Genomic DNA, 25,687 nt, shown 5'->3' with positions numbered 1-25,687 from the left:
AGTTTGACACCTGATTCAGCTGTTATCGGCTCTTCATCAGTAATGACGTCACTTCAGACTGACGCTTAAAGGAACCGAGGATTTTTCATTTTACAAATTCATCTCCTCTGTCCTCGCGTCTCTTCCTTGCATCTCTCTCATCTCCTCACTGGGTGGAGCTAAGATGCGAGAAGAGGAAGTGAGTGGAGGAGACAAGGAGATGAATTTACCGAATGACAAGCACCCATTCTCATGTTATAACCAAATAGTCACTAAAACAAGTTTCTGTCGATATTTTAAGTGAAAGGTAGTTAGTAGCCTAGCCTGCCTAGTTTGACAGTTTGATCTGAGTTTTGTGAGCAGTGTGAGTTCAGGTGACAGGTTTTTCTGTCAAACGTTATTGAGTGAATGCAGTGTGCCGTTGTTTTGGTCTGAGATGCTTCTGCTCTACAGTGCCCTCTAGGGAAAGTGTCATATATAGCACCTCTGATATTTCAATATTTTATTGAATCAGCTAATCATCACCTAATTTCAATGTCACTGTCGTGCTACAATAATAATACTAATAATGGACCTCATTTGTCCAGATGCCTGATCAGAAAAGTACTAGACCTCAAATTCAAAAGGAAACATAGATTAATTTAATCACCGTATATCACAGCAAGCATTTACCTGAACTTGAAAATCAATATTTTTACTGAAATACTTTGCATCAGTGTGGGGCAAGAAAAATATATGTGTATAAATAAATGTGTATAAATGTGAGGGTTTTCTCTTCCAGAGTCACGTGGTGGAGAGTTCACAGCCCAGTCGCGTCGGTGCCGCAGCAGTGCTGGAGTTCTGGGTCGGGATTTTGACTCAGCAGAACCTGTGGTACCGGGACAAAACCGTCCTCTTCCTCATGGATCAGATCTGCTGCGCTGCGTTCACACACCATCAGGAGGAGTGTGTGCAGAAACTTCTGTACCAGCAGCATAAGGTATTTACTCAGCATTGTTAGAGGTCTGCATTATTTAAGGACTCGTATAGGTCTCACAGGTAGGCAAACTGCCTTCAGTAACATTATAAAGATAAACATTACATTAACATTTGATGAGTTGTACATTTCAGTAAGAAAAAGAGGTGGTGAATGAACAGGATAAATAAACATTCCAACTTTGAGTCACATGTGAATGTTTCCACCAGGGAAACTTCAGGGGGCTGAATGAACAAACACATCTACATTGTAAATTTTTCCATTTTCATCCCTCATGCAGAATGCTTTGGGTTACCACGGTGATCGGGGTCTGCTCTACGCTCTGGTTGGCTGTATTGCTGGAAATGCCACGCCCTCTTTCATAGAGGGCCAATCCCTGAATGTGGAGGTGAGGGTCCCAGAAGCCTCAGCAGTGTGTGTGAGTGAGTGCGCTTGATCATATTAGTGAAGTTCTCGGGGCTGACAGGCTGGTTGTTGTTCTCTGGGTGTTTGTAGGTTTGGTTCGCCTGGCTGGTGCTGAATATGGAGGGCGTGTTTGAGGACGACTCTCAGCTCAGACGTTGTGTTGAAAATGAACTCCTGTCAGAGCCAAACATCTCCCCAGAGCAAGCCTTAAAGGTACTCAGGCACATACACAGGTTATTAGTTGAGGTTATTTATAGCAATCCTTAATATTTCACACAGGACTGAGAATTTACAAGACATTTCATGAAAAGATAACAATAACAATAACAATAATAACTTGGATTTATATAACGCCTTTCAGGACACACAAGGCCATTTTACAGAGTACCAAACAAAAATGAATAAATTAAGATAAGATAAACTTTATTGATCCCACACCATGAAAATTCACTTGTTACAGCAGCTCAAGGATAAAAAAAGCAAGTGGAAAGGAGTCACTGATAAATAGAAATACAAAAAAAAAGAAGAATAAACTATGAAATAGAAAAAAATACTCTATTTAAAATAGAATTAAAAACCTGTATATGCACAAACTATATACAATTTATACAGCTTTCACCACAGATAAATGAATAACTGTGCAGGATAGATGTTGTAGTAAACACACAGTATGCAACATTTTACAAAAAGAAAAAATATGAATGATATTGCTTTGTAAAAATGGACAATTGCTTAGGGACTTTGTTGCACAAAAAACAGAGGGTCCAAGCAGGGAAACATTCACAGGATGATTTCTCAGTATGAATACAGGAAGCAGTAAGTGGAGGACAAATTGTTGCACATTTTCAAATATTTTTTTTCTCCATATGACATTTGACTAAACATAAACACACAGCAGTTGAAGAGTACTTGTCAAAAAGCAGCGGCATGGGAGTAAGTGTTTAGTAGTCTGTGCCTGGTTACGTTAAACGACTAAGGCCAAGGTTGCAAAAAAAAATAGTAGCATAGAATCACCAACAGATCACCTCAGAATGTTCTAGAAGGTACTTTGTAAACATTTTACTAAGTAATTTTAAGGGACCCCTAACAGTTCCTTAAAAGTATAATAATTTGTGGAACATAAAACAATGTCTGAATTTATGGTGATTGAGGAGGAGGAAGGAGAGAGGAGAGGCAAAACCCACTAAACACTAAGAACAATGTGCAACTTGTTAGAGAGTATATGTTAGATTTGACCGTTTGTTTGCACTTAGAAACTTTGTAGCTGGCTATCAATCAATCAATCCATCAAATCAGACGTTATTTGTATAGCACTTTTCATTGTCACAAAATGTAGCACAAATTTCTTCCCACAATAAAACAATAAACCTGCCACCTCACCACCCGTCCACCCACACACTCCCAAAGCAATGTCTTTGTAATTAAATAAAGCACCGAGATTAGAGGAGCATCCATTAAAAACAGGAACTGAGGAAACGCTAGTGAGGGAACACCAGAGACGGGATAAAAACTCAAAATAATAAGAGAAGGTGAAATAAAAACAATCAATAAATAGAAACTTAAAAGAGAAGAGGAAAAGTAAATGAAACAATAAAGGCACAGAATATAATAATTTGATTCTAAAAGAGAGGATATGTACTGAAACGAGTAAAAACCAAAAATAAAAGGTAAAGCGTGACAAAATGCATCATAATTATGGCTGCAGGAAATGGTAAAAAAAAAAGTCACATCGTGCATAATTTTTGGATTACATTTTTATTGTTATTGGGAAAAAAAATATATATATATACATAGGGAGCAGGCTTAGGGGAATATTTTGCTTTAGGGACAAACTTAAGTGTGAAACTTGAGGTGATTTTTGCAGCTAGTTACTGGTTTCATATTCCTAGTTTTGTATGTAGACGGTGTTAACAGTGTGTCTGTGTGTGAGCCAGAAGGCGCAGCAGAGGATGAAGTTGCCGGTAGCACCGTCTCTGCAGCGGCTGCAGGTGTACCGCTGGGCGTGTCAGGCTTTAGCCACGCCTCCTGACCACCCCCTCCTTCCCCTGGTGTGGCAGAAGTTCCTCCAGCTCTACCTCAGACAGCCAGGACCGGAGTACGGGTACGATGCAAACACTCATTGAAATCTGTAACCAGAGAAACGAGGAAACAGACAGAACTCAGTGACAGTATTGTGTCTGCTTTTTTTTTTTTGTATGTTTTCGCCACCAGGCTGGCTGCAGGCGGATGTATTGGTCGAAGGTTCTTCCAGGCCTCATCTCAGGCTGCTTTACTCAGAGACCTGAGACAGAGAATTCAGGAGGTGTCAGACTTCCACCACACTGCCAGCCAGGCCCTCAGGGTGCCGCCGCCACACACGCCTTCATCAGACAGCCAAGGTGATGACACCCCCGACAACCCACGTCCGCCTTACCTCACCTCTCCTCAGCTGCACACAGAGCTGGTCAGGTATGTCACTGAAACACACTGTTGTTTGACAGATAGCAGCAGCCTTTAGTATGTTAATGGGCTCTTAGATCTCACCTGATTGGTTGCCTGCAGGTTGTTTGGTGTATTTGCTGTGTGGTTGGATGATGAGACTCTGCAGAAACAGGAAGTGTATCTTCCCTCCCTTCCTCCTGAGTATGAGCCACACAGACTGGCTCAGGTCATGCAGCGGCAGCAGGTGGGTTTATTTTCTTTGCATGTTTTTATTTATGAATAAAAACATCTGGTATTGTGGTTTTAAAAGATCAGTCTAGGGTTGGGCGTTATAATGTATACCATGTGACGCTAAAAATGTGTCCACTGGTAGAGATTTGGCAACACCCTTTCCACCACAGGAGCTATTCAGATCCAGCTGCTCACCACGTTCTCGTGTGATGTGAGTGATAGTTAACGGTGGTGCAGCACCAATAAGCCGGTTTGCCTCAGACAGTGCTCTGCAGCTTCACAGTTATAAAGAACGAGCCCTAAATTCATTCTACAGAGATTAAAATGAACCAGTTCACATTCATAGTTCATAATTCAGATAATAATTCAGAATAAAAAGTTCACGGTCCCAAAAATGAACTAGTTCACACTCATTTTATTCCATTTTTTTGTTTGTTTGTTTTTTGTTTTGTTTGTTTTTTTTAATTGTAGATATAACCTCCTCCTACCAGGGACACTGGAGTCTAAAAGGGCCTATAATGGCTTCTTACTAAATTGGACAAAACATTCACATTTTGGTATTAAAAGATGGACATTGAATGGCCAGGATTACTAATATCAATTTACAACAAATTGAGAACATTTTACACTACAGCAAACTTGTACACCAACATACTGTTAAAATTTTCAACTGGCCTCAAAATTCTGACTTCCCAGTTCAAATTGAACACACCATAATGCATGAGAACTGCAAGGAGATGAAGAGGGAGACGAGACAGAGGAGAGAAGCAATTATGATGCGGATCTATCTGTCCTTTTCTCATTGTACCACAAGCTGTCTGTATTCGCACACTTCTATTTTTATCAGCTGATGGTGTGAGCGCCATTATCACACTCAGAAGTGAACATCGCTCACGTTCATCGATGAGAAAGTGATCCATTCAGTTCACTGTTCACCAAATGAGCGTGTGAGTTGAACGCTGCTGATTTTGCGTGTTCATGCACAACACTGGTCTCAGGGCAGGAGGCATCCCATCCAGGCTTTATTTGCACCTGTTGATCTTAAAACCTGTAACACTTGAAATTATTGTTTTCATTTGGAACCTTACAGCTTCCATTTTGAGAGGGTCTTGTTTTTTTCCCCCTAAAGTCTGTTGTTTTTAACTCAGTGTTGTCTCATGTGAGGAAGTTGTTTTTGTATAGAAGTTTCAAATAAAAGAATAAAATAATCAAATGTGATGAGGTACAGCACAGTATCATTATTTTAAACAATGTCTTAATGTAATTTACAGAACAATTACTGTTGTGATTGATACTGTTATGTAATCTAAAATTTCATGTACCATGATAGAACAATTTTGCCATATCGCCCAATTCTCTGTCGGTCAGATTGTGTTCTATTGTGCTATATCATGTGTGTTGACGTGTTTGTCTGTAGGAGCTGTGGCTGGAGTTTGTGGACCAGGAGCGTCTGCAGTATGATGAGAGAGAAGTTCTGTCTCTGTGGGAGAAGGTGCAGAGCGAGCCGACCTTCCTGCAGGCCCAAAACCCCGGCTTCGCTGACTACACCAGCCTCAACGACGGTACAGAGACACAACTGATACACTAGATCAGCATTTCCCAAACTTAAGGTCGCAAATTGGCAGAAAATGCGTACCATCTTTGCTTCAGTAGTGACCATGGCCTTCATTTACCTCAACTGCAGAAAGTAAGAGATGACGATAAATGGTCATATTGTGACAGGCGGTGTGGAGTGAGAGACAAAAAGCAGCTCTCAGCAATGTCAACCCTTTCAGTCACTTAATCCATCAAATTTTATTTATAAAGCACTTTTCATACAAACAAATTGTAACACAAAGTGCTTCATACAATAAAACACCCCACCTACACACACCCAAAATGAACTAATAAATGAATAAAGCACTAAAATAACAAGAGCACTCGTTTAGAAACAGGAACTGAGGAAACACCAGAGGCAGGATAAAAATCAACCAATAAATAAAAAAAAATCAGACAGTAGATAAAAAGAAAAGAAATGGTTAAGAACACAAGATAAAACACTAATAAAAAAAAGGTGTTAAAAGGAAAACAATCCAGAAAACTAAAGTTAAAGAAATATGTTCATAAAGAAGTTAAACTTAAGCAGACATGCAGTGGTAAATGTCTGATTATGAAGACCACAAGGAATATAAACACAGAGAAATTCATAAATCTAGCATCAGTTCATATACAATGATAGTATAGATACATGCTGTAGATAGGAGTATTAATTATATTGCACCAACTAAGAGGGATTTTGCCACCATTTCATCCCATTTGCATGAAAATTTACTCATTTTCTTTAGTTCTTTCACCAATTTAATGTTGTGTTTTGTGTGTCTCTGTGTTCAGCACGGGAGCGTATTCTGTCCAACCTGGAGAAACATCCAGTCCCCCGTCCAGCTCCAGAGCTGCAGCAGCAGAAAGCTCCAGTAGCTGAAGTCCCCACCTCCTGCCTCACTGACTCTAAAGCTGCTGCTGAACTGCTGCAGCAGGACCTCAGCATCCTGCAGGACCAGGCCAGGTACCTGGAGAGCATATAAATAATATGAAAACATCAGCAGCAGCACACAGCACACACAAGCAGAAATTCACACACCTGTTTGTACTCATAAATTTGCATGTACAAAGCTTCATGCTGATTATGAAACACTTGTTCGTCTTGACCTCAGGATTGCAGTGGCGCGTGAAGCCCAGCAGGTGGCGATGGAGCAGGAGCTGCTGGAGAGTCTTCCTCTGCTTTATAAGAACCAACCAGAGCAGGTCACCATGGCCCTGGAATGTAAAGGGAAGGGAGGGCAGCCATGCCAGGGAGCGGCAAACATCACTGTCACAGTACGACCAACAAAAAAAGAAAACTGCACAGAAGCCACAATTTTGACATTTTATAAAGTCTTTGTCATTATCTGTTAATATGTTTTTGTGTCATCTTCCTGTAACCATGCAGTGTGAGCGAGTCCAGAGACAGGAGGCCGTGCAGACTCAGATAACGTCACTGCGCAGAGACATCAAGAAGCTTCAGACAGACTCCATGGCTCCTCCGCCTCAGAGTCTGGCCCAGGCTGCCGTCCACACCGAGAACTTCATCACGTCAGTATCAACAGAACAAAAACATGATCTGCATCACAATAAAAATGATTTAAGGGCCATTTCACCCTAAAATCAAAAATACATATTTTTCCTCTGATCTGTAGTGCTGTTGAATTAGATAGATAAACAGCACTACAAGTAAGAGGAAAAATATGTATTTTTGATTTTGGGGTGAACTTTAAAATAGGTATGTTTTGACTGTTGGTGGTCTGTTTTCCGTGCTCAGGTCTCTGGTGAACATGTTCAAGGCTCAGAAATCACCGGCAGTGCAGCATGTTGGCGTGTCAGCCTTCTACAAGGTGGTCTCCTTCGTGTGTGAAGACACACTGCGACATCCTCCAACACGCCAGTACCTGTCCTCGTGTGTGGAGATTCTAGGACAGGTGCATGCACACACACACAACAGAAGTACAAGATATCTATAAAACATTGTTAACTCTTATTTAGAATTCCAAAATTAAGTTCAGTTGTTAAGCCCTTCACCCCTTTTAATCAATTATGTCCAATTAATCACAGTTGTGTCCTTGTTTCATTCCTAAGCAGCAGTATATCTGAACCAGGCAGGGCAGCAGTAAAAGGGTAACTGGTATTTTTCACATGGCCTCGACTTTCCCATGTTTTTGTGTTTAAATGACTAATGGGGACAATAATTTGCAAAATTGATCCACTACTGAGGGAGAACGTTGCATCCAGCAGAAGTAAAACTAAGCTAATGTAATCCCTCTGAGCAGCTGTGCACTGTCACGTACATCCACCAAAAGTGTTTGTTTTTGCCACTGACTGGCTCAGATTGTTATTACAAGTGTCAACATTGTGGAAAGGAATACTACAGAGAGAGACATTTTTATTTTGAGTAATATGTTTTGTTCGACCAGAAACCTCTCACCAAACTAACCAGACTCCTTTTGCAAAACTGTAATATTTTTGTAACTCCGTCATCGTCATCTACATTCAAACTCAACAGAAACAAAATAACATGCACCAAAAATGTCTTGGTTCGTCTTTCCACTGCTCCGACAATCACCAACCCTGGTTTGGTTGAAATAAACCTATAATTCACTGTGTTAGATATGAAAATACCAGGAGAAGAGTGAGAGGCAAGTCGGGAATCAGAGACGCATCGTGTAGAGCCAGCACAGCTACCTGAATTAAGGATTTATTTCAACCAAACAGCCAGAGTTGGTGATTTTTGGAACAGTGAAAAGATGGGCCAAGATGGTTTTGATGAGTTTTACTTTGTTTCTGTCGAGTCTGAAGATGATGACGATGAAGTTAGAAGAAAATAATTGGAATGAATTACTGACAATTTGTAATGTTAGTTTTAGCAATTTCTGACTCATATGCCTGATAAAGCGAACAGAAAGTGTAAATCGCTAAGACCACTAGATGACGCACGATATAAAGTTAACAGCAGTGGTGCAGACATCACTTTTAACATGGGGTGATGAAGAAACATCTAGAAAATTTATCTTAAGTGACTTCTACCAACAGAAACATGTTCCACGTGTTGATAATTCTAATATATTGTGGTTGGGTGCTGACAGAAGTAAACAGGACAATCCAGCTATCTCACTGCTGCAGCTGCAGGAGGAGGACAGGTAGCTCGGTGCTTCACTTAAAGAACTCGTGCGGAGCAGTTTGTCCCGCTGTGATAAGTCATGTCCAGTTTGTGGAGTTTAAAGAGAGTCAGACTGTTGCATCTCTGTTTAAAATACTCCCACACTTAATATGATCACGGTGAGTCTGGCTCTCTGCAGCTTGTTCTCCAGGTGACTCCATGCTCTAACTGGGCGCAGCAGTTTATAGTGACGCATCAATGTATTTTCTTAATCGATGTTGTTGATTACGTCTACGAATTGCCCCTGCCCAACAGTTTCATAAAGGGAGTCTAATTAGTTTGCAGAAAGTATCAAAACAGCCATTTCTGGTTAAACATAAATGACCTTGTCTTCAAAAACAGATCTCTTGTAGGGATCCTCTCCATAATGTTGTAAGACACATAGAATAACAATTTGAGCCTGTTAGTGGACGTACTTACTGCCAGACTAACGGTACACAGTTGCCTGGAGGGATTATGTGGTAGCTTAGTCTCACTTCTGTTGGCTGCAGTGCCGTTTGTCCCTATTAGTCACTTAGACACAAAAACATGAGGCAGAAAAGTTTCAGGTTGAAAATTACTATAGTTATCCTTTAATACTGTCCAATTCAGATATACTGCTGCTCAAAAATTAAAAAGGATACAACTGTGATCAGTTGGACATAATTGATGGGTAAAAGGGGACAGGTTCACTCTCGCATTACACTTTCTGTCTACGTGTTAAAGGAATAGACTGACATTGTCCTGTCTTGTCTTGTGTCCAGGTGTTTATTCAGGGTAATGCAGAGGAATGTGGCCGTGTCCTGAAGACCATCCTGGAGCAGAGGCGTCTCTGCCCACTCATCTCCCCCTTCTTCACTCCCAATGCAGCGCCCAATCAGCTCGTCTTCCTCTACCAAGACGTGGTGACATCCTTACACCTCGACACCGCTGATGTCATTTTCATGCTACTCACGAAGGTTAGGCTTAACACTTTGAAGAAAGATGGATCTTCATCCAAGCAATTCAGTCACAGTAACCACTCCTGTCTGTCCTGCAGTTTGATCTGTCCCAGTGGCTGAATGAAGCCCATCCCTCGTTTTCGGAGAGAACCCGTCTGCTGGAGTTGGTCCATGGAGCTCTCTGCGTCTGCGGCCGAGACCCCGAGCCTGAACTTCTCACGCCGTTTCATCTCTTCACCAAACACTGGACCTGGATTTTACGCTACCATTTCCCCGATCACTACAGTGACTGCCTACGGCTGCTCATGACCAGTAAGTGTGTGTGTGTGTGTGTGTGTGTGTGTGTGTGTTTGTGTGTGTGTGTGTGCGTGTGCGTGTGTGTGTACAAAGACTCCCAGACTGAATTTGATGATTCAAAGAAATATTAACTCCTTAAGCTTGAATCATCATTTTCATTTTTTTGTCTGTTATGTTACGCATCGCCTGGTAATTCACTCAGGAGCAAGTGCTGCTTTATAAAGTCATCTTGTGATTCATCCAAACACATTCATGCTTCTGAAAGAGTTCCTCCTACACTTCTTCCCACCAACAAAAGATGAAATTAATTAATTAACAAAACTTCAGTTAGTTGAATCATCCCATCTATGCACTGAATCAGATACAAGTTCAATAACTGTGGAGGGTATAGCCTGAGTGTGTGCGCAAGTGTCTGTGTCTGTTTGTGTGTTTCATCAAGACAGAATTTTAGCCCCGTGACACAAAATGACTCCAAATGTTATTTTATTATTTATTATTACTGTTATTTATTACTGTTATAAAATATCTTACCTAGTGCTTTTATATCAAGATTACTGGATTTGGGTGTTTGATTTGCAACTTCATTAACACTTTATTTGTCACAAGAAATTACACTGTCATTATGTCTTTATGAATGTTTCTGACCGTTGTCACTCAGCCAATTATGTTATTTTTTATTCAAAGTGGACATTGTTTGAAATGTCTTTGTTATGACCACTTGACATTACTCAAGCCAGCAATATCTTTATTAAGACACTTAACAACATTAACCAAGACAAAAATGTTATTGTTATGACGACTTGACATTAACCAGGCCCAATAATGTCTTTGTTATGCTCACTTGACATTAATCAAGTCAACATAACCTGTCAATGTCTTGTTTTTTTAAACTTAACATTATCCATGACCAATAATGTCCTTGTTTTCACAACTTGACATTAACCAAAACAAAAATGTAATTGTCATGACAGTGGTCCTTCGTTAGTTGAAATCCAGGAAATTATTCATGACTCTGTTACAAAAGAATTTGACAGTGTAAGAAAACTTAATGACATCTCTGTGATAAGTCCATAATGTACCACTTTACTTAAAGTCAAGAAAAAAAAATTCATGACAACCAGTGTCAAAACCAACCACATAACCACATACATTATTGGCTTGCTCAGTGTCAAGCTGTCATAACAAAGACATCTCAAACAATATCAACTTTGCATTAAAAATGACAGGACCAAGTGACATTCAATGACAACAGTCATAAACATTAATAAAAACTCCTTCATGGTCATGCCAGGTGTCATGACATGGTTATGACAGTGCAATGACAGTCTTATGCAAACCCCATCAAATACAGTGTCACCGCAGCCTCTTTTACAAACAAAGACATCTTTTCACCTTGTCAGGCTCCTCAAACCAGTTACTGAGTCCAGAGTGCTGGAAGGTAACCCTGCGAGTGCTGGGCTGTTTACCTCCGTCCCGTCACACCAAGAGCAAACCTGAACAAACACTCAGCACCACCGACGTCTCTGGCCGTGCTGGCGGACCCCCTGCTTCACCCTACAGAACCCCCATCAGCCTCTCGCCGCAGCAGGTAACTAATGTTTGTGTCAATAGATTCAAACATCGTCATCATCTGATAACTGCTAACATGTCGCTCTGTCTGTCTGAAACTGTTTGATGCTTTAACATTCATTATTAATTCTGCCTCGCTGTGTGGTTTTATTAAAACAGGTGGATGAGACCGTCGACTGGCTGAGTGATTACTTCCTACGAACTCGTCTTAGTAAACCAGACCTCCGCAGCTTCGGCCTCTACTCAGCCTGGGCACCCTACGTCGGTGACGTTGTTTCCCTCTGGGAGCATCTGATTTGCTGTCTCATAAATGTGCAGCTCAGCAGCTGTGCCAGAGAGTCAGCAGGCAGCAGCAAAATAATGAAATGTAACTGCCAAATGGTTTAAGATAGTAAAACTTGTGGATTGTGAATACAGTTCAGTTAATTCGATCAAATGTGTTGTTGTTCTCTGTTGATATCAAAGGGAAATGTATCTTGTTTTTCTCACAGCTCTGCAGGACCTGCACAGTAAGATTGTGAAGTTATTTAAGCCCTGGATCTTTCCGCTGGACACAGAAGATGGCGGGTAAGTTCAGTGTACCCCCAACTCTCGAGCAGTCACCGGTTTTTAGGGCTGTACAGACTCAGTCGAATTGGATTTGGCTGTTCAGTACAAAAATTCAATGATTTCAATGAGTTTCAGTGCCACATGTAACTCCTATAACAGCCTACATCAGTCTCATGTTTTAGCCTTCCTCACATTTTAATGCCTTTCTGTATCATCTGTGATATGAAAAAATCTAATTTCTGCACAGTCAGTCAATAAAAGTAAAAGTGTACGTCCTGCTCATAGTTGAAGTATATAAAATCCCACCACAGCACGGAGCTTCTCTTTGTTAGCCAGTCAACCACAGTGACCAGCAGTTATAGAGCTTTTTCTTTTCAAGTTTTTTTTTTTTTTTGTTAGATTTTCAATTTCAAAGTACAGTACATAACAGTCCACCCACCCCTCCCCAAAAATGTAAACAAATATAATATAAATAACAATAATAACAGAGTCTTAGCCTTCATTACAATATTATATGGCCATGTTAAAGACAGGGCGCTATTGGAATTAACAGGTACATGAATGTATAGAAGCACATAGTATGTATCCACATGAATAAATGATTAATTTGGTTAGCTTGTTTTGTGGTTTGGTCATTTTTTGACTCAGTTTATAAAGTTTGAAGCCATGCTGTTGCTCCTTGTATTGCTGTGTGTATAATGACACAGCTGAAAATCAAAAGTGCAGAGATTTGACTGATGAAATGCAAGTCAGCTCAATCATTGATTTTTATCATTAGTTCTAGGTAATTATGATTACATTACAATAAATAATAAACTTTACTTATATATTTATAGAGATTACAAAGTGCTTCATAGAAAAAAAGCGGCAAATAAAACAGCACAGATAAAAACAACATAATTAAAAACAGGAGATAAAGAACAAAATAAAAACGGGATCACAAAACACTGAGGGATAGATATGTAAACAAATATTAAATGGCAACCTAGTGACATATTTAGGATTCATAAATGCCTTCCTATTAAAGAGGGTTTTAAGAGAGGATTTAAAAGATGGATAACCTCAAAACAGAGTAAAGATTACTCCAAGATTTCTAGCAGTCTGCTTCATATTTTTATTCAGTGAACCTGTTTTACCAAGCTTATAGTGGGGAAGTGCTGTCAGTGAGGCAGATATAAAACAGACTCCGGAGAGAGCTGCAGATCAAAAATTTTCATATTCCACAAGCTTGCTTTTTTCAGATGTAAAGTTTGCTTCTTTCTGCAGGTGGATAGCAGCTGCTTGAAGTCTCTGAAGCACATTATACATTACACACAATAAACCACAAACACAACAGTACTGAGAGAGGAAAGAAAGCATTAGATGTTTACTTCTGAGTAATAACAGCGTCACAATAAAGTCTCTCATGTGGCCAGATGTTTGCATGGTGACTCTCCTGGTGGATACATGGAGAGCAGCTTTTCAGGATAAACTAAATAAAAAAAATACAAAGTCAACATCATTGTCTGTCTGTGTCCTGAAGTAACCTGAAGTGTTACCCCTGGCTGGAGACAGAAGCGAGTGTGGCAGGATGTCTGGTCGGTCTGTACACTCAACTCACTGACACACTGCATCACAAATTCAGAGGTGGGTCCCAACAGCCTCAATGTTCACGCATGATGGAGTGCTGTCTGTACTGCTGAAGTTATTTATAACTGTGTGTGTGTGTGTGTGTGTGTGTGTGCATTTGTTTGTTTCAGATCGTCTGCTGCCCGGTCAGAGAGGAGCTCTGTGGCTGTGTGTGATGCGATACTGTGAGAGCTGCACCTCTCCCCGCACACCTGAGTACCTTCTCTACCTGTACCACACACACCTCCGCAGCCTGCCCTGGAGACACCTGCACCCTGACACCCAGCTGATGGAGCAGCTCTTCAATGTGAGACTCCCTAGCCGCCCCTGACCCCACCTCCACTCACCCCACCCCACCCCACTGCTCTAGACATGCATGACACAGGGGAGTTTGTTAATTTGAGACCTGGGTCCTTGGCCCCGAGCTCCTATTATTAGCCTGACTTCCTGTAATTATAGTCCCGACACCCTGTTCCTGGAAACAAGCTCCTGTCTCTCAAGACCCAAAGTGAACTAGAGAGGCTTCTATACAGAATCTACATAAGATAAATGTAAAAAGTCATTACATCAAACATCAAATCCCAAATATTACATCCCACCAATTCATATTCGCTTATCCACGAATGGTAAAACACACTAAAAAAGGAATAGACATAAACAGGAGGTAAATGGAAGCTGCAATTTTCATTATTCAAGCAAAAATGAGTTCCTTCTTTATTCAAATTCAGATATTCCAATGTTGGTCGAAGTGTGTATGTTTTAGCATCAAAATGCCATTTTCCCAAGCTTCTAAATACATTTTAGTGTGACCTCACGTAGGTTTCTGCTTGATGAAGTTGCCACATATAAACCCTGCAGACTGAGACAGGAGAGTGAAGGAAACTGCATCAGCGCTCTAACGTACGTCACTACTGTTAACCAAACGGCTGAGTGGGAGTTTCCATTTGAAAAACACGTAAAAGAACACAGATGGCATCCCTCTTTAAGCAAGAGTAAAGCATATAATCTGAAGTGATAAATGATCAGGGTACAGTCAGTAAAGACCAAAGACGTTTGATTTGTTTCTACCTCTGTGTTTTGACAGAGTGGATTTATGGCTATTTTCTCGTCTCTCTGTGTCTGCAGGTGGAGAGAGGAAGTCCCAAGAGCTGCTTCCTCTTTCTAGGAGAGGTGTTATGTGAAGTTAACTGGGTCAGCGTCCTAAGTGACCACTTACAAATGCCCCCCACCTCTGCAGCATATCCAACTCTCCCGGACACTCAGAAGGAGTCTCACACCATGTTAGTCTATCTGCTCTACATGTTAGTTTTCCTCGCAAAGGAGGAACAACTCCTGAGTCAACAGGTGAGTCCAGAATAATTGGGTTTCACATCTTGGTCATGCTCCTTTCAACTTTTTCATTCATTCTTCTCTTGTTTTTCCTCCTCAACCTCCAGGACTCCCCTCTGCTCAGTCTGTTGGTCCAGTCCACCTCTCTGCCCTGGCACCAACTGGACCTGTCTTCATACCAGGGCATTCTGGGATATGTCAGCACTCACTACCCTCCCTCCTTGCTGCTCACTGCAGATTCTGCGCCTCAGCTGCTGCTGAAATCCCTGCGTAGTGCTGCTGGGCTCCACCCTCGCCCTAACGAAGCTCCACACAGGGTGAGACAACACAGGACTGTTTATTTTACAAGTCAAATCACACATTTATTAATACATTTTGAACTCCTTAAATGGATTGTTTGAGTTATAAACGCAGCACATTCATGTTGATTTAAAGGCCCAGTGTGTAAGATTCAGGGGGCTTTTTTTGCAGAGTATACCAGAAATGGAATATCATATTAATAAGTATGTTGTCATTAGTGTATAATCACCTAAAAATACGTGTTGTTGTGTTTTGGTAACCTTAGACTGAGCTGTTTATATCTACATGGACATGTTGAGAGTTTTATGGCCACTGTAGTTTCTCCTACATGTTTTGAAGGAGACGGTGAGGCAAATTGTTTGCAATCTGCAAGCTCGCCTCCAGGGGTAACGTTGCCATATGCCAGTTTTTGGCCAGTATCACATATAGTTGTCCACCTGATGAAATTATGACCAGCCAAAATGTCAGATGGGAAATATTCCCAATAGACCACTCCCATGGTTTCTTATACCACTGCTATGCTGACGATACCCAGCTATTCCTGTCATTAACTCCAGAAGAGACCACACTGTTTCTGCTAGGATCTCATCATGCCTTGCCGATATCACAACATGGATGAAAGAAGAACAGCAAAAAATCTGTATCAGCTGGAATCCACCCAGCTCACACCTACAAGGTCCTGTCAATTCCACCTGTACAACATCAGGAAGATCCGCTGGCTTCTAGGGCTGAACGATTTTCAGAGTTTCCGATGGTAGAATGAGTAACCGAACTCTGCCCGATCTGCAGAATCCCTCTCACACTTAAAGAAAATGGAACATCTCTGCAACTGATTGGCTGCAAAAACAAAAAATCAATGCATCCTATGCCCTCTATGCATTGCCTCTTGCACTTAAGTTCTATCAGACTTGAACTTTGCTTCAGAGCACTTATTCATGATGTTCTTTTCCTGACTAGATCCTTGCTTGTGTCGTATCAGCTCTCAGATGTCTGTCACTTTGAACAAAAACATCTGCAAATTGAAATTGGAAATTTTAAAATATCTAAAATGAAAATAGCATGTTTTTTTTGTTTTTTTTAAAAAATCAAAGTGAAATAATTATTATAATATTTTTTAGAATGCAGCAGAAAAGCAAGAATGACAATAACTGGCACACCTTGCCAGTGGAGCTATCCACAGAACTAAAGGGAGCGTTGGTGTTGGCATGATTAAATTAGAAATTGGCAGTTTGCATAATCAGTTTTTTGAAGCATCTGAATATTGAATCAGCACTAAAGTGTATGGCTCCAATCAGACAGAGTGCAGTTTTTGCAGTGACAGACGTCTTTTTCTAGTTGTATTGATGAGAAAGTCACCGCAGTGAGAGACAGAGCGAGCGAGCGCTCATCTGGACTGACTGCTGCGTAATATTTTCAACATGATGCAACTGACATTTGATTGTCTGGTCAGTTATAGTTGATTAGTGTGCGTAAAGTTGTCACTGTACAAGCAACAACAATACGCTTCAATACTTAAACAAACAGCACTACATTCCTGCTGTTATATGACTGACGCATCCAGTTGTTGTTTTATATGACTGAAAGTCTGTAATATTAATGGCCATATTGGCCATAAAAAAAAAGCAGAGCGTAAACTCTGCTCACCGCTAGAGGCCACTAAATCCTACACACTGGTCCTTTAATCGCCCTTAAAGTCCTATATGTAGTAGGTGGCAGCTCAGTTTAGGGTTTTATTAGAAATTTATCACAGAACACCCACTGACCATTTAGTGTAAAGCCGTACACCAGACATTTTTCATAAATCGGTCACTACATTTATTCATAATTCCATAAATAAATTAATGAAGAATTCTTGTATCCACTTACAGTTGATATTTCATGAGAGTCAAGAGTTACAGAGTGATTGGAGGTATTAGACTGTCATTGAGCAGCTGTATTGTACAGAGGAGGTCTGATGCTGGAGAATATGTGTATCTGAATGTACACTGCCTCAGGCAGGTACATCTTGTGTAAAAGTGGGAAGCTTGGAACATCCACAATAAAATTAGATTTAAACAATTCAGCTTTCTTTGCCAGGTCTGTATCACTCAGCCAAATTACATAAATGTAACACTTAAATCCTTATAGTTGCTGTTAATGTGGAGCAACAGAAGGAAATTTTTTACACCTCGTGATAATGTTGCAAAGTAGATGATTTCTTGCAGTAACATCTTGAAGCTATACTGTACACAGGACTGTTCTAAGACGGAGCAATACATGTTCCCTTTCATTTCACAAAGTCCATCCATAGAAATAACCTTACTGCCAAACATACAGTAGGTACTAGTAATTACAGCAGAAATATGCGTGAAAATTCACACCAACATAAATCATGAAGCTAAGAGTCAGATTTCACCATTAGGTAAGGTTTGGCAGCCATTTATTCTTTATGTGAAAAATCTCTTTTTGGATAAGAAACTGTATATAAGCCATGAATAATTAATAAGTGATATAATGCTTATATATTAATTGAGAGAAGCCAAAGAATGCCTACACTGTGATTATGATACAGTGTCAAAATAGTGATTAGACTTTATGTAAATTTTGTTTTTTTCCACACAAAACTATATAAACTTAAAAGTTTTCAACAGAAATATGTAAACTTTATGGTGGATTTATACAGAATTTTACACCTGTTTTCACACAGAAATATATAACTGCACATTTTTTTACAAATATTTAAATTGTATGTTAGAAATATGTTAACCTCCAATGGAATATGATTTTACAGTTTTTTTAAACAAATTTTGTTTTTACCCTTTGTTTTGACACAGAAATATGTAAACCTCACACTGTTTTTGCAAAGAAATATGTAAACTTTAAACCTTTTTTAACAAAGAAATGTGTTGTTTTTACATTTAGTTATTTAAAAATATGTTAAAAATTAGGCTTTTACAAATGTAAATTTTTTTCGCTTTGTTTTTACACAGAAATATGTAAACTTTATACTATTGTTTTTTTACACAGAAATATTTGAGGCATTTGAGCAGGTTGATTTGAGTAAAGATACTCTGCTTGTACCACTTTAAATATGTTTTATAATGTGTGCAATGTTATGTTTGTGGGCAAAGTTATGTTTTTATTAATGTATGTATAACAAAAAAAAACCCTGAAATCTACTTTCCATGTGTCAGGAGGAGACGCTGAAGGCTGGAGTGTACGTGTGTTGGTGTGTTCAGTCTCTGGTGACTCTGGAACAAGGAGGCAGCATCAGCCTCAGCAGCCTGGAGGCTCAGCTGGAGACACTTCTGGAGGGCGTCGTCACATTCAACCCACCAGGTGAGTCGTCCTCGTCGTCTTTCCTCAACATCATCGTCAACCGTCAGTAACAAATCCTTATATCACCTCGCCTGTGCTGCCTCCTCCTCTTTCCTCCACAGAGACGGGTTTGGAGGAGAGGCACATGGCATTCTGCAGCCTGTTCAGCGACGCTCTGGCTTTGTTGAATGGCGTGGGCGTCTCAACAGGAGAGGCGCTCGCAGCTCATGTCATTACCTGGCTGGACAGGAAGGGGAGGGGCTTTCCTATTCTTCCACTTCTCACGGCTTGCTCCCGCTGTCTTGCATCAGTACGCCACATGACACGCATCATGGAGGCGTGCATTACAGCATACTTCAATCATGGTAACCAAAATAAAGGTTTGGGCGTTTTTGACACCCATGTAATTTAGTTGAATGCTATTTGCACTGGGGGTGGAATTAGTAATGTGGCTATTCACACTTGGGGTGGAATAGCCAATGTGGTTACCTAAACCCAGGTGTATATAGCCTAGCATGGCCAGAATGAGCACTCAGTTGTCCACAGTTTTAGCTAGTTTTCTCCCATACCATTGGATTTATGTTATGCTTAAAGGTTGTTATGGAACTTTTGCCCAGTGATGCCAAAAATATACTGCCTACCCCAGCTTTAATGTGACAAGGAATTCACAGTGATTTTTTATTGTCCATGTTCTAATATCAGCAGAGGAGGAGTCTGTAGGTTGGGGTCCTGTGTTGGCATCGCTACAGGTGCCTGAGCTCACAGTGGATGACTTCCTTTCTGAGAGCCAATCAGGAGGCAGCTTCCTGACGCTTTATGCCTTCATCCTGCAGCGCCTCAACACTGAATACACAGCAGCCAACGAGAGGAGGACTCTAGCTCTAATCAATACATGGACCGGTCAGGTTTTCCCCAGGTTTGACCCCTCATTCTCTCATTTTGTTGTATCTTATGGCTTTTAAAGGTCAGTTTAGCATGTGCTTTGTGAGTTTATTATACCTGCTGTGGTGTGTGTGTGTGTGTGTGTGTGTCCAGCGGTCCAGGTGATGAAGCCAAACTGTTTCTTTGGTGGCACAAAGCGCTGAATCTGTCAGCAGAGCAGCTGCAGCCACAGTCAGGCCTGACTGAAGTATCGGGAGTCGTCATGGGTCTGTTGAGGCTGCAGACCAGGCTGCTTCAGCTGGGAGAGGAAAGACTGAACTCTGGGCTTTTAGGAGCTATCGGCCTCGGCAAGAGGTCACCTGTTTCCAGCAGGTAAGAACACAAGCATTTTTATTAGCTACTGAAACACTTGTAGGCAAGATAGAATGAAATGTTAAAGGGACAGATTGGAATATTTGAAGTGGGGATTGTATTAGCTACTTAGCAATAGTAGGGCTGCAACTAACAATTATTTAGAATATTTTCACAGCTTTACCTTACTATCAGACAGCCTTTTCAAATGAGAATCTGTCTTTATATAAGCCAAATACCACTTTCTTAACCAGAGTCCATTGACAAAATGAGTAATTATACCACGCAGAAGAGAGGCTCTGCCAGTCTATCACTGCCTCAGTCTGTTAGTTTGTTTGGGTTATTATGTCACTTCAGTGTTTTAAAAGGACAGACAGATTCACCAAAGTCACACAATAACAAAAACAAATTGATAGATCGTGGCAGCGGTAGACCAACAACTCCCAATTTCTGCAAGTTGAAATGACTGATTTTGTCAGTGGAGTCTGGTTGAGCAAGATAGAGCCATTCTGGGCTCATGTAACGGGGGTTTTCCATATGAAGAGGCTGCCTACTGGATTTTCTTCCTTTCAGGACTTTTTTTTAACACCTTTTGCTTTTTGGTTTTACTCATTTCAACACACCTCCTCTCTTTTAGTATTCTATTATTTATCTTTTATTATTATTTATTATTTATCATTTTATTTACCTTTTATCTAGTCTTTTTATCTAGTTTTTGTTTATTGATTGATGTTAATTCTTATTTTGAGTTTTAATCTTGTCTCTGGTCTTTCCTGACTTCCTCACTTATAATAGCATTTCCTCAGTTCCTGTGCTGTTCTTATTTTAGTGCTTTATTTAATTCCAAAGTCATTGCTTTGGGTGGGTGTGGGTGGGTGGGCATTTTATTGTTTTATTGTATGAGGCAGTTTGTGTTTTGTTTGTATAAAAAGTGTATATAAATAAAGTCTGATTGATTGATTGAAGGTAAAGTGGTGAAAATAGTCTGAATATAGCATATACTGATGTTGGTTGTTTTAGTCAACCCTTTCTTAAGTGGCTAAAATACAGCATCTACTGTAGGTAGTACACTGACTATGGATAAGTACCTCACACAACCCATCTTCACATAATCTGAACTGTCCCTCTAATTTATCATTGTTGATAAACCACCCAGGTTCAGGGTGGTGGTTCGCAGTCTGGCAGCGTTCCTGTCAGTCCAGGTGCCATCAGAGACCGAGCTTCGACTCCAACCCTCTAGTGACTTGCAGCTCTCTGTGAAAGCACAGCAAGTATGCAACAAAAAACTGCAAACACAGTGTTTTCATTTTCTAGTCTGCAATTATCTCCTAAAAATAACTTTCTTGTCTCTTTTTTTTTTTTTTTTTTTTGTGGATGCAGACGTTGGGGGTGTTGGAGGCCATGCCCAGCAATAAACAGTACGCTGAGTTAGAGGAGTCTGTGAATAAAGCTGTCCAGTTCATCCGCTACCCAGGACACTGTCTCAGAGACGGACCCCGACTGCTGTCCCTGCTTGCCAACCTCCTGTACCCTGACCTCAGATACCTGCACATCATCCGTTAACCGTGACTGAACCTGACACTCAAGCTGGACAACCTGGAGGACATTAATATGACAATAAGCCTCTGTTCTGCAAAAAGGAAGTCGTTCTGGAGCACAATGTTTTCAATCGCGATCACTGCTCCATCAGCAGGAGCTACAAATCTAATCAGCAGGGGGTTTGGAGGACAGAAACAGATCGTGAATTTATGAAAAATACTTTCTGAGAGTCATAAACTCAGTCAGACGCATAAGAAACGTTCTGTGCTAACTTCTAATCTTAACTCTTTGCACTTTGCTTTTTTCTCACATGTTTATGCCTTTTGCTTTTTATATAATCTGCCTGTTGGTTTTCAACACATCTGTTCTATTCTTGATTTGAGAGGAAGTTGCACATATTTATTGAAGCAGAATTCATGAGTCAGTATTCAACACTGGACTTTAGGTGTGGGCTTTCACACCTGTATGTGGAATCTAACAGAAAAAAGATGAAGGGTCCACATATTATTTGGAGGAAGTTGAAGGACACATCTAATAGCTCTGTACGTTTAGTAGTACCTTCTTAAAATGGGGCAGGGGACATACCAGGAAAGCTGGTAGGTTGGGTTCAATGCCTGTACAATTCCTTAAAGGGATAGTTAAAAATGAAAACTAATTAAACATGTTTTTCCCCTGGCCTGTAGTGCTGTTTATCTGTCTACAGTTTTGTAGTTAGAGTTGCAGAGTTTTGGAGATATCAGCCATAGAGATGTCCAACTTCTTTGCAGTATAATGGAACTAGATGGCACTTGGTTTGTGGTGTTCAAAGCACCAAAAATACATTTGAGAAATTAAAAACCAGCGTCTCTTTCCTACTGCTTTCTTTCTGCAGTAGAATCAGAACTTATTGAGACTTATTGAGCATTCCACAAATTACCCAGACTTTTGTTGCCCTTTCTCAACTTTTTTGAAATGTGTTGCAGGTATCAAGTTCAAGTGTATTATTGCAAAAAAAAAAAACAACATAGTTTCCTCAGTATAATCTACTGAAACTACTTTCTTTTCTATTTGAAAGAAAGTTCTTCCATGAAACAGCTCACAAGAAAGTCTGTGGATTATCTTGATTATCTGGAAAGAGACATTGTCATGAGTTTTTAAATGTTTTCTCTTTTTTTCTGTGCTTTGAGCAACACAAGCCACGTGCCATTTAGTCCCATTATATAGGAGGAAAGGCAGACATCTCTACAGCTGATATCTCTAAAAGTCTGCAACTCACACCAAAAAAACTCTAGATGTATAAATAGCCATACAGGCCAGTGGGAAAATATGTGTTTTTAATTTTGGGTTGAACTGTCCCTTTAAAATCAGCTTCTGATGCTAGCATCTAGCTACAAGCTACAATCTGAAATCTCTCAATCCTTGCTAACTGTCTGCAGTACAGATGGATACAGTGGCTGCCTGTAAGAAATGATCATGTTTAGTAATAGAACATTTGCCAGTATTATTTTTATGTCCGGCCAAAAGTGCTTTCCTTGTTTCTGCCAAAGAGATGTTATTTTCGTTTGCTCAGCTACTTAAATCTTCTTGACCATGTACTCTGAGTGTTTCATCTGTGTCTGATTGGTACAAAAACTGCAGTCTGTAAAAGCATCACGCACTAGAGGATACATGATAAAGTACCACTTATAATGTGCCGCACCACTTGGCTTCCTTATAAAGTAGTGTGTGCACTGTAACACAAGTTAATAACTCCGTTGGTATTTCTAAACGAGCAGGCATGTCATGTTGTTGGAGCAGGACTTAAAGACACAAATGATGGTATATATTTTAGGATAAAAGCACATTGTGATTCAGGGAATCATAGAAACTTCCTAACTTGCAGATCCTATCTTAACTGTTTGGTAACCCTCGAAAATAGAGTTAGACCTGATTCAGGAAAAAAGCCATTACAGATTAACAGTTTCTAACTATACTGTACTACTACCCAAGTCCTATATCCTAACTTAAGATAGGAAGCATCCCAACTTCCCAAAACATTAAATAAACCCTCATAACCTTAGGATAACTGTTAAGCTAGTGGTTCCCAAACTAGGAGACAGTCACCAGAACAGTAGTGTTTGCTAACTTGTGTGGCTGCTCTTTTATTTCTTTCTTGATGACAGATATGGTGGAGACTGCGTTTGCTATCATAGCCCACTCCCTTTCTTTGATCTCCCAAGTTAGCATTGTTAGAAATTTCCCATAAAGAATATCTTTGGGTTTTGCTGTAGATGTTACCAAAACCTCTCACTCATCTGTCTTGAAGTTAAACCTTTTTTATATTTTTCATTGTGTGATTCATTATGGTTTGAAAAATAACAGTTGCAGAGTTGTTTAGCTCGGCATTATGGGAAAAGTAGTGTTGTTTGCTCGGCAACAGACATAAAAGTTAATAAGCAATATTTATTGTTTCCTAACCTGAATTAAGATAGGATTCTTAAAGTTAGTAAAATAGGAGTGTGTGTGTAGGCCTATTACACAAGCATCCAATTTCCCAAAATCTTAAATAAACTCTCCTAACTTTAGGATAACTATTAAGCCGTCCTAATTTTCGATTTTCCACCTGTGTTTATAGCTAATTTATCAACTAGTTAACGGTACTGCTTGGTAATATCGATGTTGGCTAACTTGTTTTCATATGGTTGCTCTTTTATTGCGTCTTGCTGTCAGCCAGTCTTTCATTCGGATGTTATCAACACTTCTCACTCATCTGTCCTGAAGTTAAGTACCCATCATTGTTTTCGCTCCATTTTTTTTTTTGCACATTTCAATGTTTGTAAAACCAATAGTTGCAAAGTTTTTTAGCTTGGCACAATTAGAAAAGTAGTGTTGGTTGCAAGGGAACAGACAAAGAAGTTGATAAGCGATGATGGATTGAGTATTGAGGATTTTCTAGCCTGATATGAGATGGGGTAAAGTAACATAACATAGGATTCCTAAAATTAGTTCACATTTCTAGCTTCTGTTACTCTTCCTGTCTTAACATTTTTAATCAGACCTCCAGACTACTGTATGTCCAAGACAGCTTTCGCATTTTAATTAGCCTGGTCAGCTCACCACTTCTTCTGCTGCTCTGTGCCATCTCTATAATAATCATGCTGCACTTCTGCACCATGAAGCTCGCCTTATTGTCTGTGTTGTGGGGCGACTGTTAATGTCAAAAGCATTTCTTTTTTATGAGTCAGTAATCAGGAATGGGCCTCTAGAGCTGCTGGAGGAGGGAGCTGCAGAGTGTGGCTGCACAAAAGACACTATGTTCAATAAAGGGAACAGAGTGTCTCTCAGCTGGTATTTACCAATTTAGCACAGTGATGGAGAACAATATGTAGTGCATTGAGCTTCTGAGAGTGGGAAGACTGATCTATACTACATGGACATGTCATATACATGGAAGGACATGCTTTACAGGGATATAATGAAACCAAAAATTATGCTAACACCATACTATGATTATACCACAATAAAAAAGGTGCTACGATAAAAATGACAACTTGAAATAAGGCTTTTTTGCCTTTATTGAGACAGAACAGCTACTGATATGACAGGGAAAGGGGTCAAGAGAGAGGATGACATGCAGCAAATGGGCTGCAGGTGGGAATCGAACTGGCAGCTGCTGCAGAGGACTGACAGCCTCAATACATGTTGCACACACCCTACCAACTGAGCTATAGGGGCACGTGAGTCCAACATTTTTTTGTCTGCATGAATTCATTTTTCCTATTAACTTGAAGTGCTTCTGCTTCCTTCTTTAATAAGATTACAAGTAGTCAGCCATTACCGAAGCATGTGCAAAAATTGGCATGAATTGATCCTTTCAAAGTCCCGCCTCTTTGAACTGTGTGCTCCAATAGCAGTTGAGCTAGCTTGCTGCCGTAGGACCTGTAAAAGCCACATATAGCCAATATAACAAACGTCCATGCGCTGCACGTTTGGACCTATTTTTCAACTAGTAATCAACCTGGAAATAATTTTTCCACTAATTGATTAGTTGTTTAGTCCATAAAATGTCAAAACATATCAATCAGTGATTCCCAGAGCCCAAGATGGCGTTCTCAAATGTCTTGTTTTGTCCACAACTCAAAGATGTTCAGTTTGCTGTCAGAGAGGGGTAAAGAAACCAGAAAATATCCACACTGGAGAAACTGAAATCAGAGGATTTTGACCTTTTTTTTTTCTTTAAAAATGACTCAAACCGATTAACTGATTATGGAAATAGTTGGTGTTTAATAATGGATTAATCATCTTGTCAAGATGACAGTAAAAATGGGGAGGAAAATTTCATTTATGCAC

The 25,687-nt window shown here is 40.1% G+C and overlaps 1 protein-coding gene across 3 annotated transcripts in view; it reads left to right on the top strand.

The window, feature by feature from the left end:
* The window catches only part of epg5 (ectopic P-granules autophagy protein 5 homolog (C. elegans)), a 40,311-nt gene extending 18,393 nt beyond the window's left edge, over positions 1 to 21,918 (top strand). For 2 of the 3 annotated variants that reach the window (XM_084728953.1, XM_084728952.1), the window contains exons 20-45: positions 761 to 958; positions 1,236 to 1,343; positions 1,451 to 1,573; positions 3,295 to 3,461; positions 3,572 to 3,808; positions 3,902 to 4,025; positions 5,430 to 5,574; positions 6,383 to 6,554; positions 6,703 to 6,865; positions 6,978 to 7,120; positions 7,347 to 7,503; positions 9,482 to 9,676; positions 9,757 to 9,970; positions 11,356 to 11,543; positions 11,684 to 11,891; positions 12,016 to 12,091; positions 13,596 to 13,699; positions 13,813 to 13,988; positions 14,807 to 15,025; positions 15,118 to 15,327; positions 18,484 to 18,628; positions 18,730 to 18,972; positions 19,310 to 19,523; positions 19,643 to 19,861; positions 20,997 to 21,111; positions 21,221 to 21,918. In XM_084728953.1, coding sequence (XP_084585079.1) covers positions 761 to 958; positions 1,236 to 1,343; positions 1,451 to 1,573; positions 3,295 to 3,461; positions 3,572 to 3,808; positions 3,902 to 4,025; positions 5,430 to 5,574; positions 6,383 to 6,554; positions 6,703 to 6,865; positions 6,978 to 7,120; positions 7,347 to 7,503; positions 9,482 to 9,676; positions 9,757 to 9,970; positions 11,356 to 11,543; positions 11,684 to 11,891; positions 12,016 to 12,091; positions 13,596 to 13,699; positions 13,813 to 13,988; positions 14,807 to 15,025; positions 15,118 to 15,327; positions 18,484 to 18,628; positions 18,730 to 18,972; positions 19,310 to 19,523; positions 19,643 to 19,861; positions 20,997 to 21,111; positions 21,221 to 21,403 — 4,446 coding nt within the window. In that variant the 3' untranslated portion in view covers positions 21,404 to 21,918. The remainder of the gene's footprint in view (positions 1 to 760; positions 959 to 1,235; positions 1,344 to 1,450; positions 1,574 to 3,294; positions 3,462 to 3,571; positions 3,809 to 3,901; positions 4,026 to 5,429; positions 5,575 to 6,382; positions 6,555 to 6,702; positions 6,866 to 6,977; positions 7,121 to 7,346; positions 7,504 to 9,481; positions 9,677 to 9,756; positions 9,971 to 11,355; positions 11,544 to 11,683; positions 11,892 to 12,015; positions 12,092 to 13,595; positions 13,700 to 13,812; positions 13,989 to 14,806; positions 15,026 to 15,117; positions 15,328 to 18,483; positions 18,629 to 18,729; positions 18,973 to 19,309; positions 19,524 to 19,642; positions 19,862 to 20,996; positions 21,112 to 21,220) is intronic. The other variant, XM_084728954.1, reaches the window with a different exon arrangement.
* Positions 21,919 to 25,687: the final 3,769 nt, after the last annotated feature.

Source organism: Lutjanus erythropterus, chromosome 10 (assembly GCF_056507025.1).
Source record: "Lutjanus erythropterus isolate fLutEry1 chromosome 10, fLutEry1.hap2, whole genome shotgun sequence".
NCBI classification, from domain to species: Eukaryota; Metazoa; Chordata; class Actinopteri; order Lutjaniformes; family Lutjanidae; genus Lutjanus; species Lutjanus erythropterus.
This window is presented reverse-complemented; position numbering and strand designations above follow the sequence as displayed.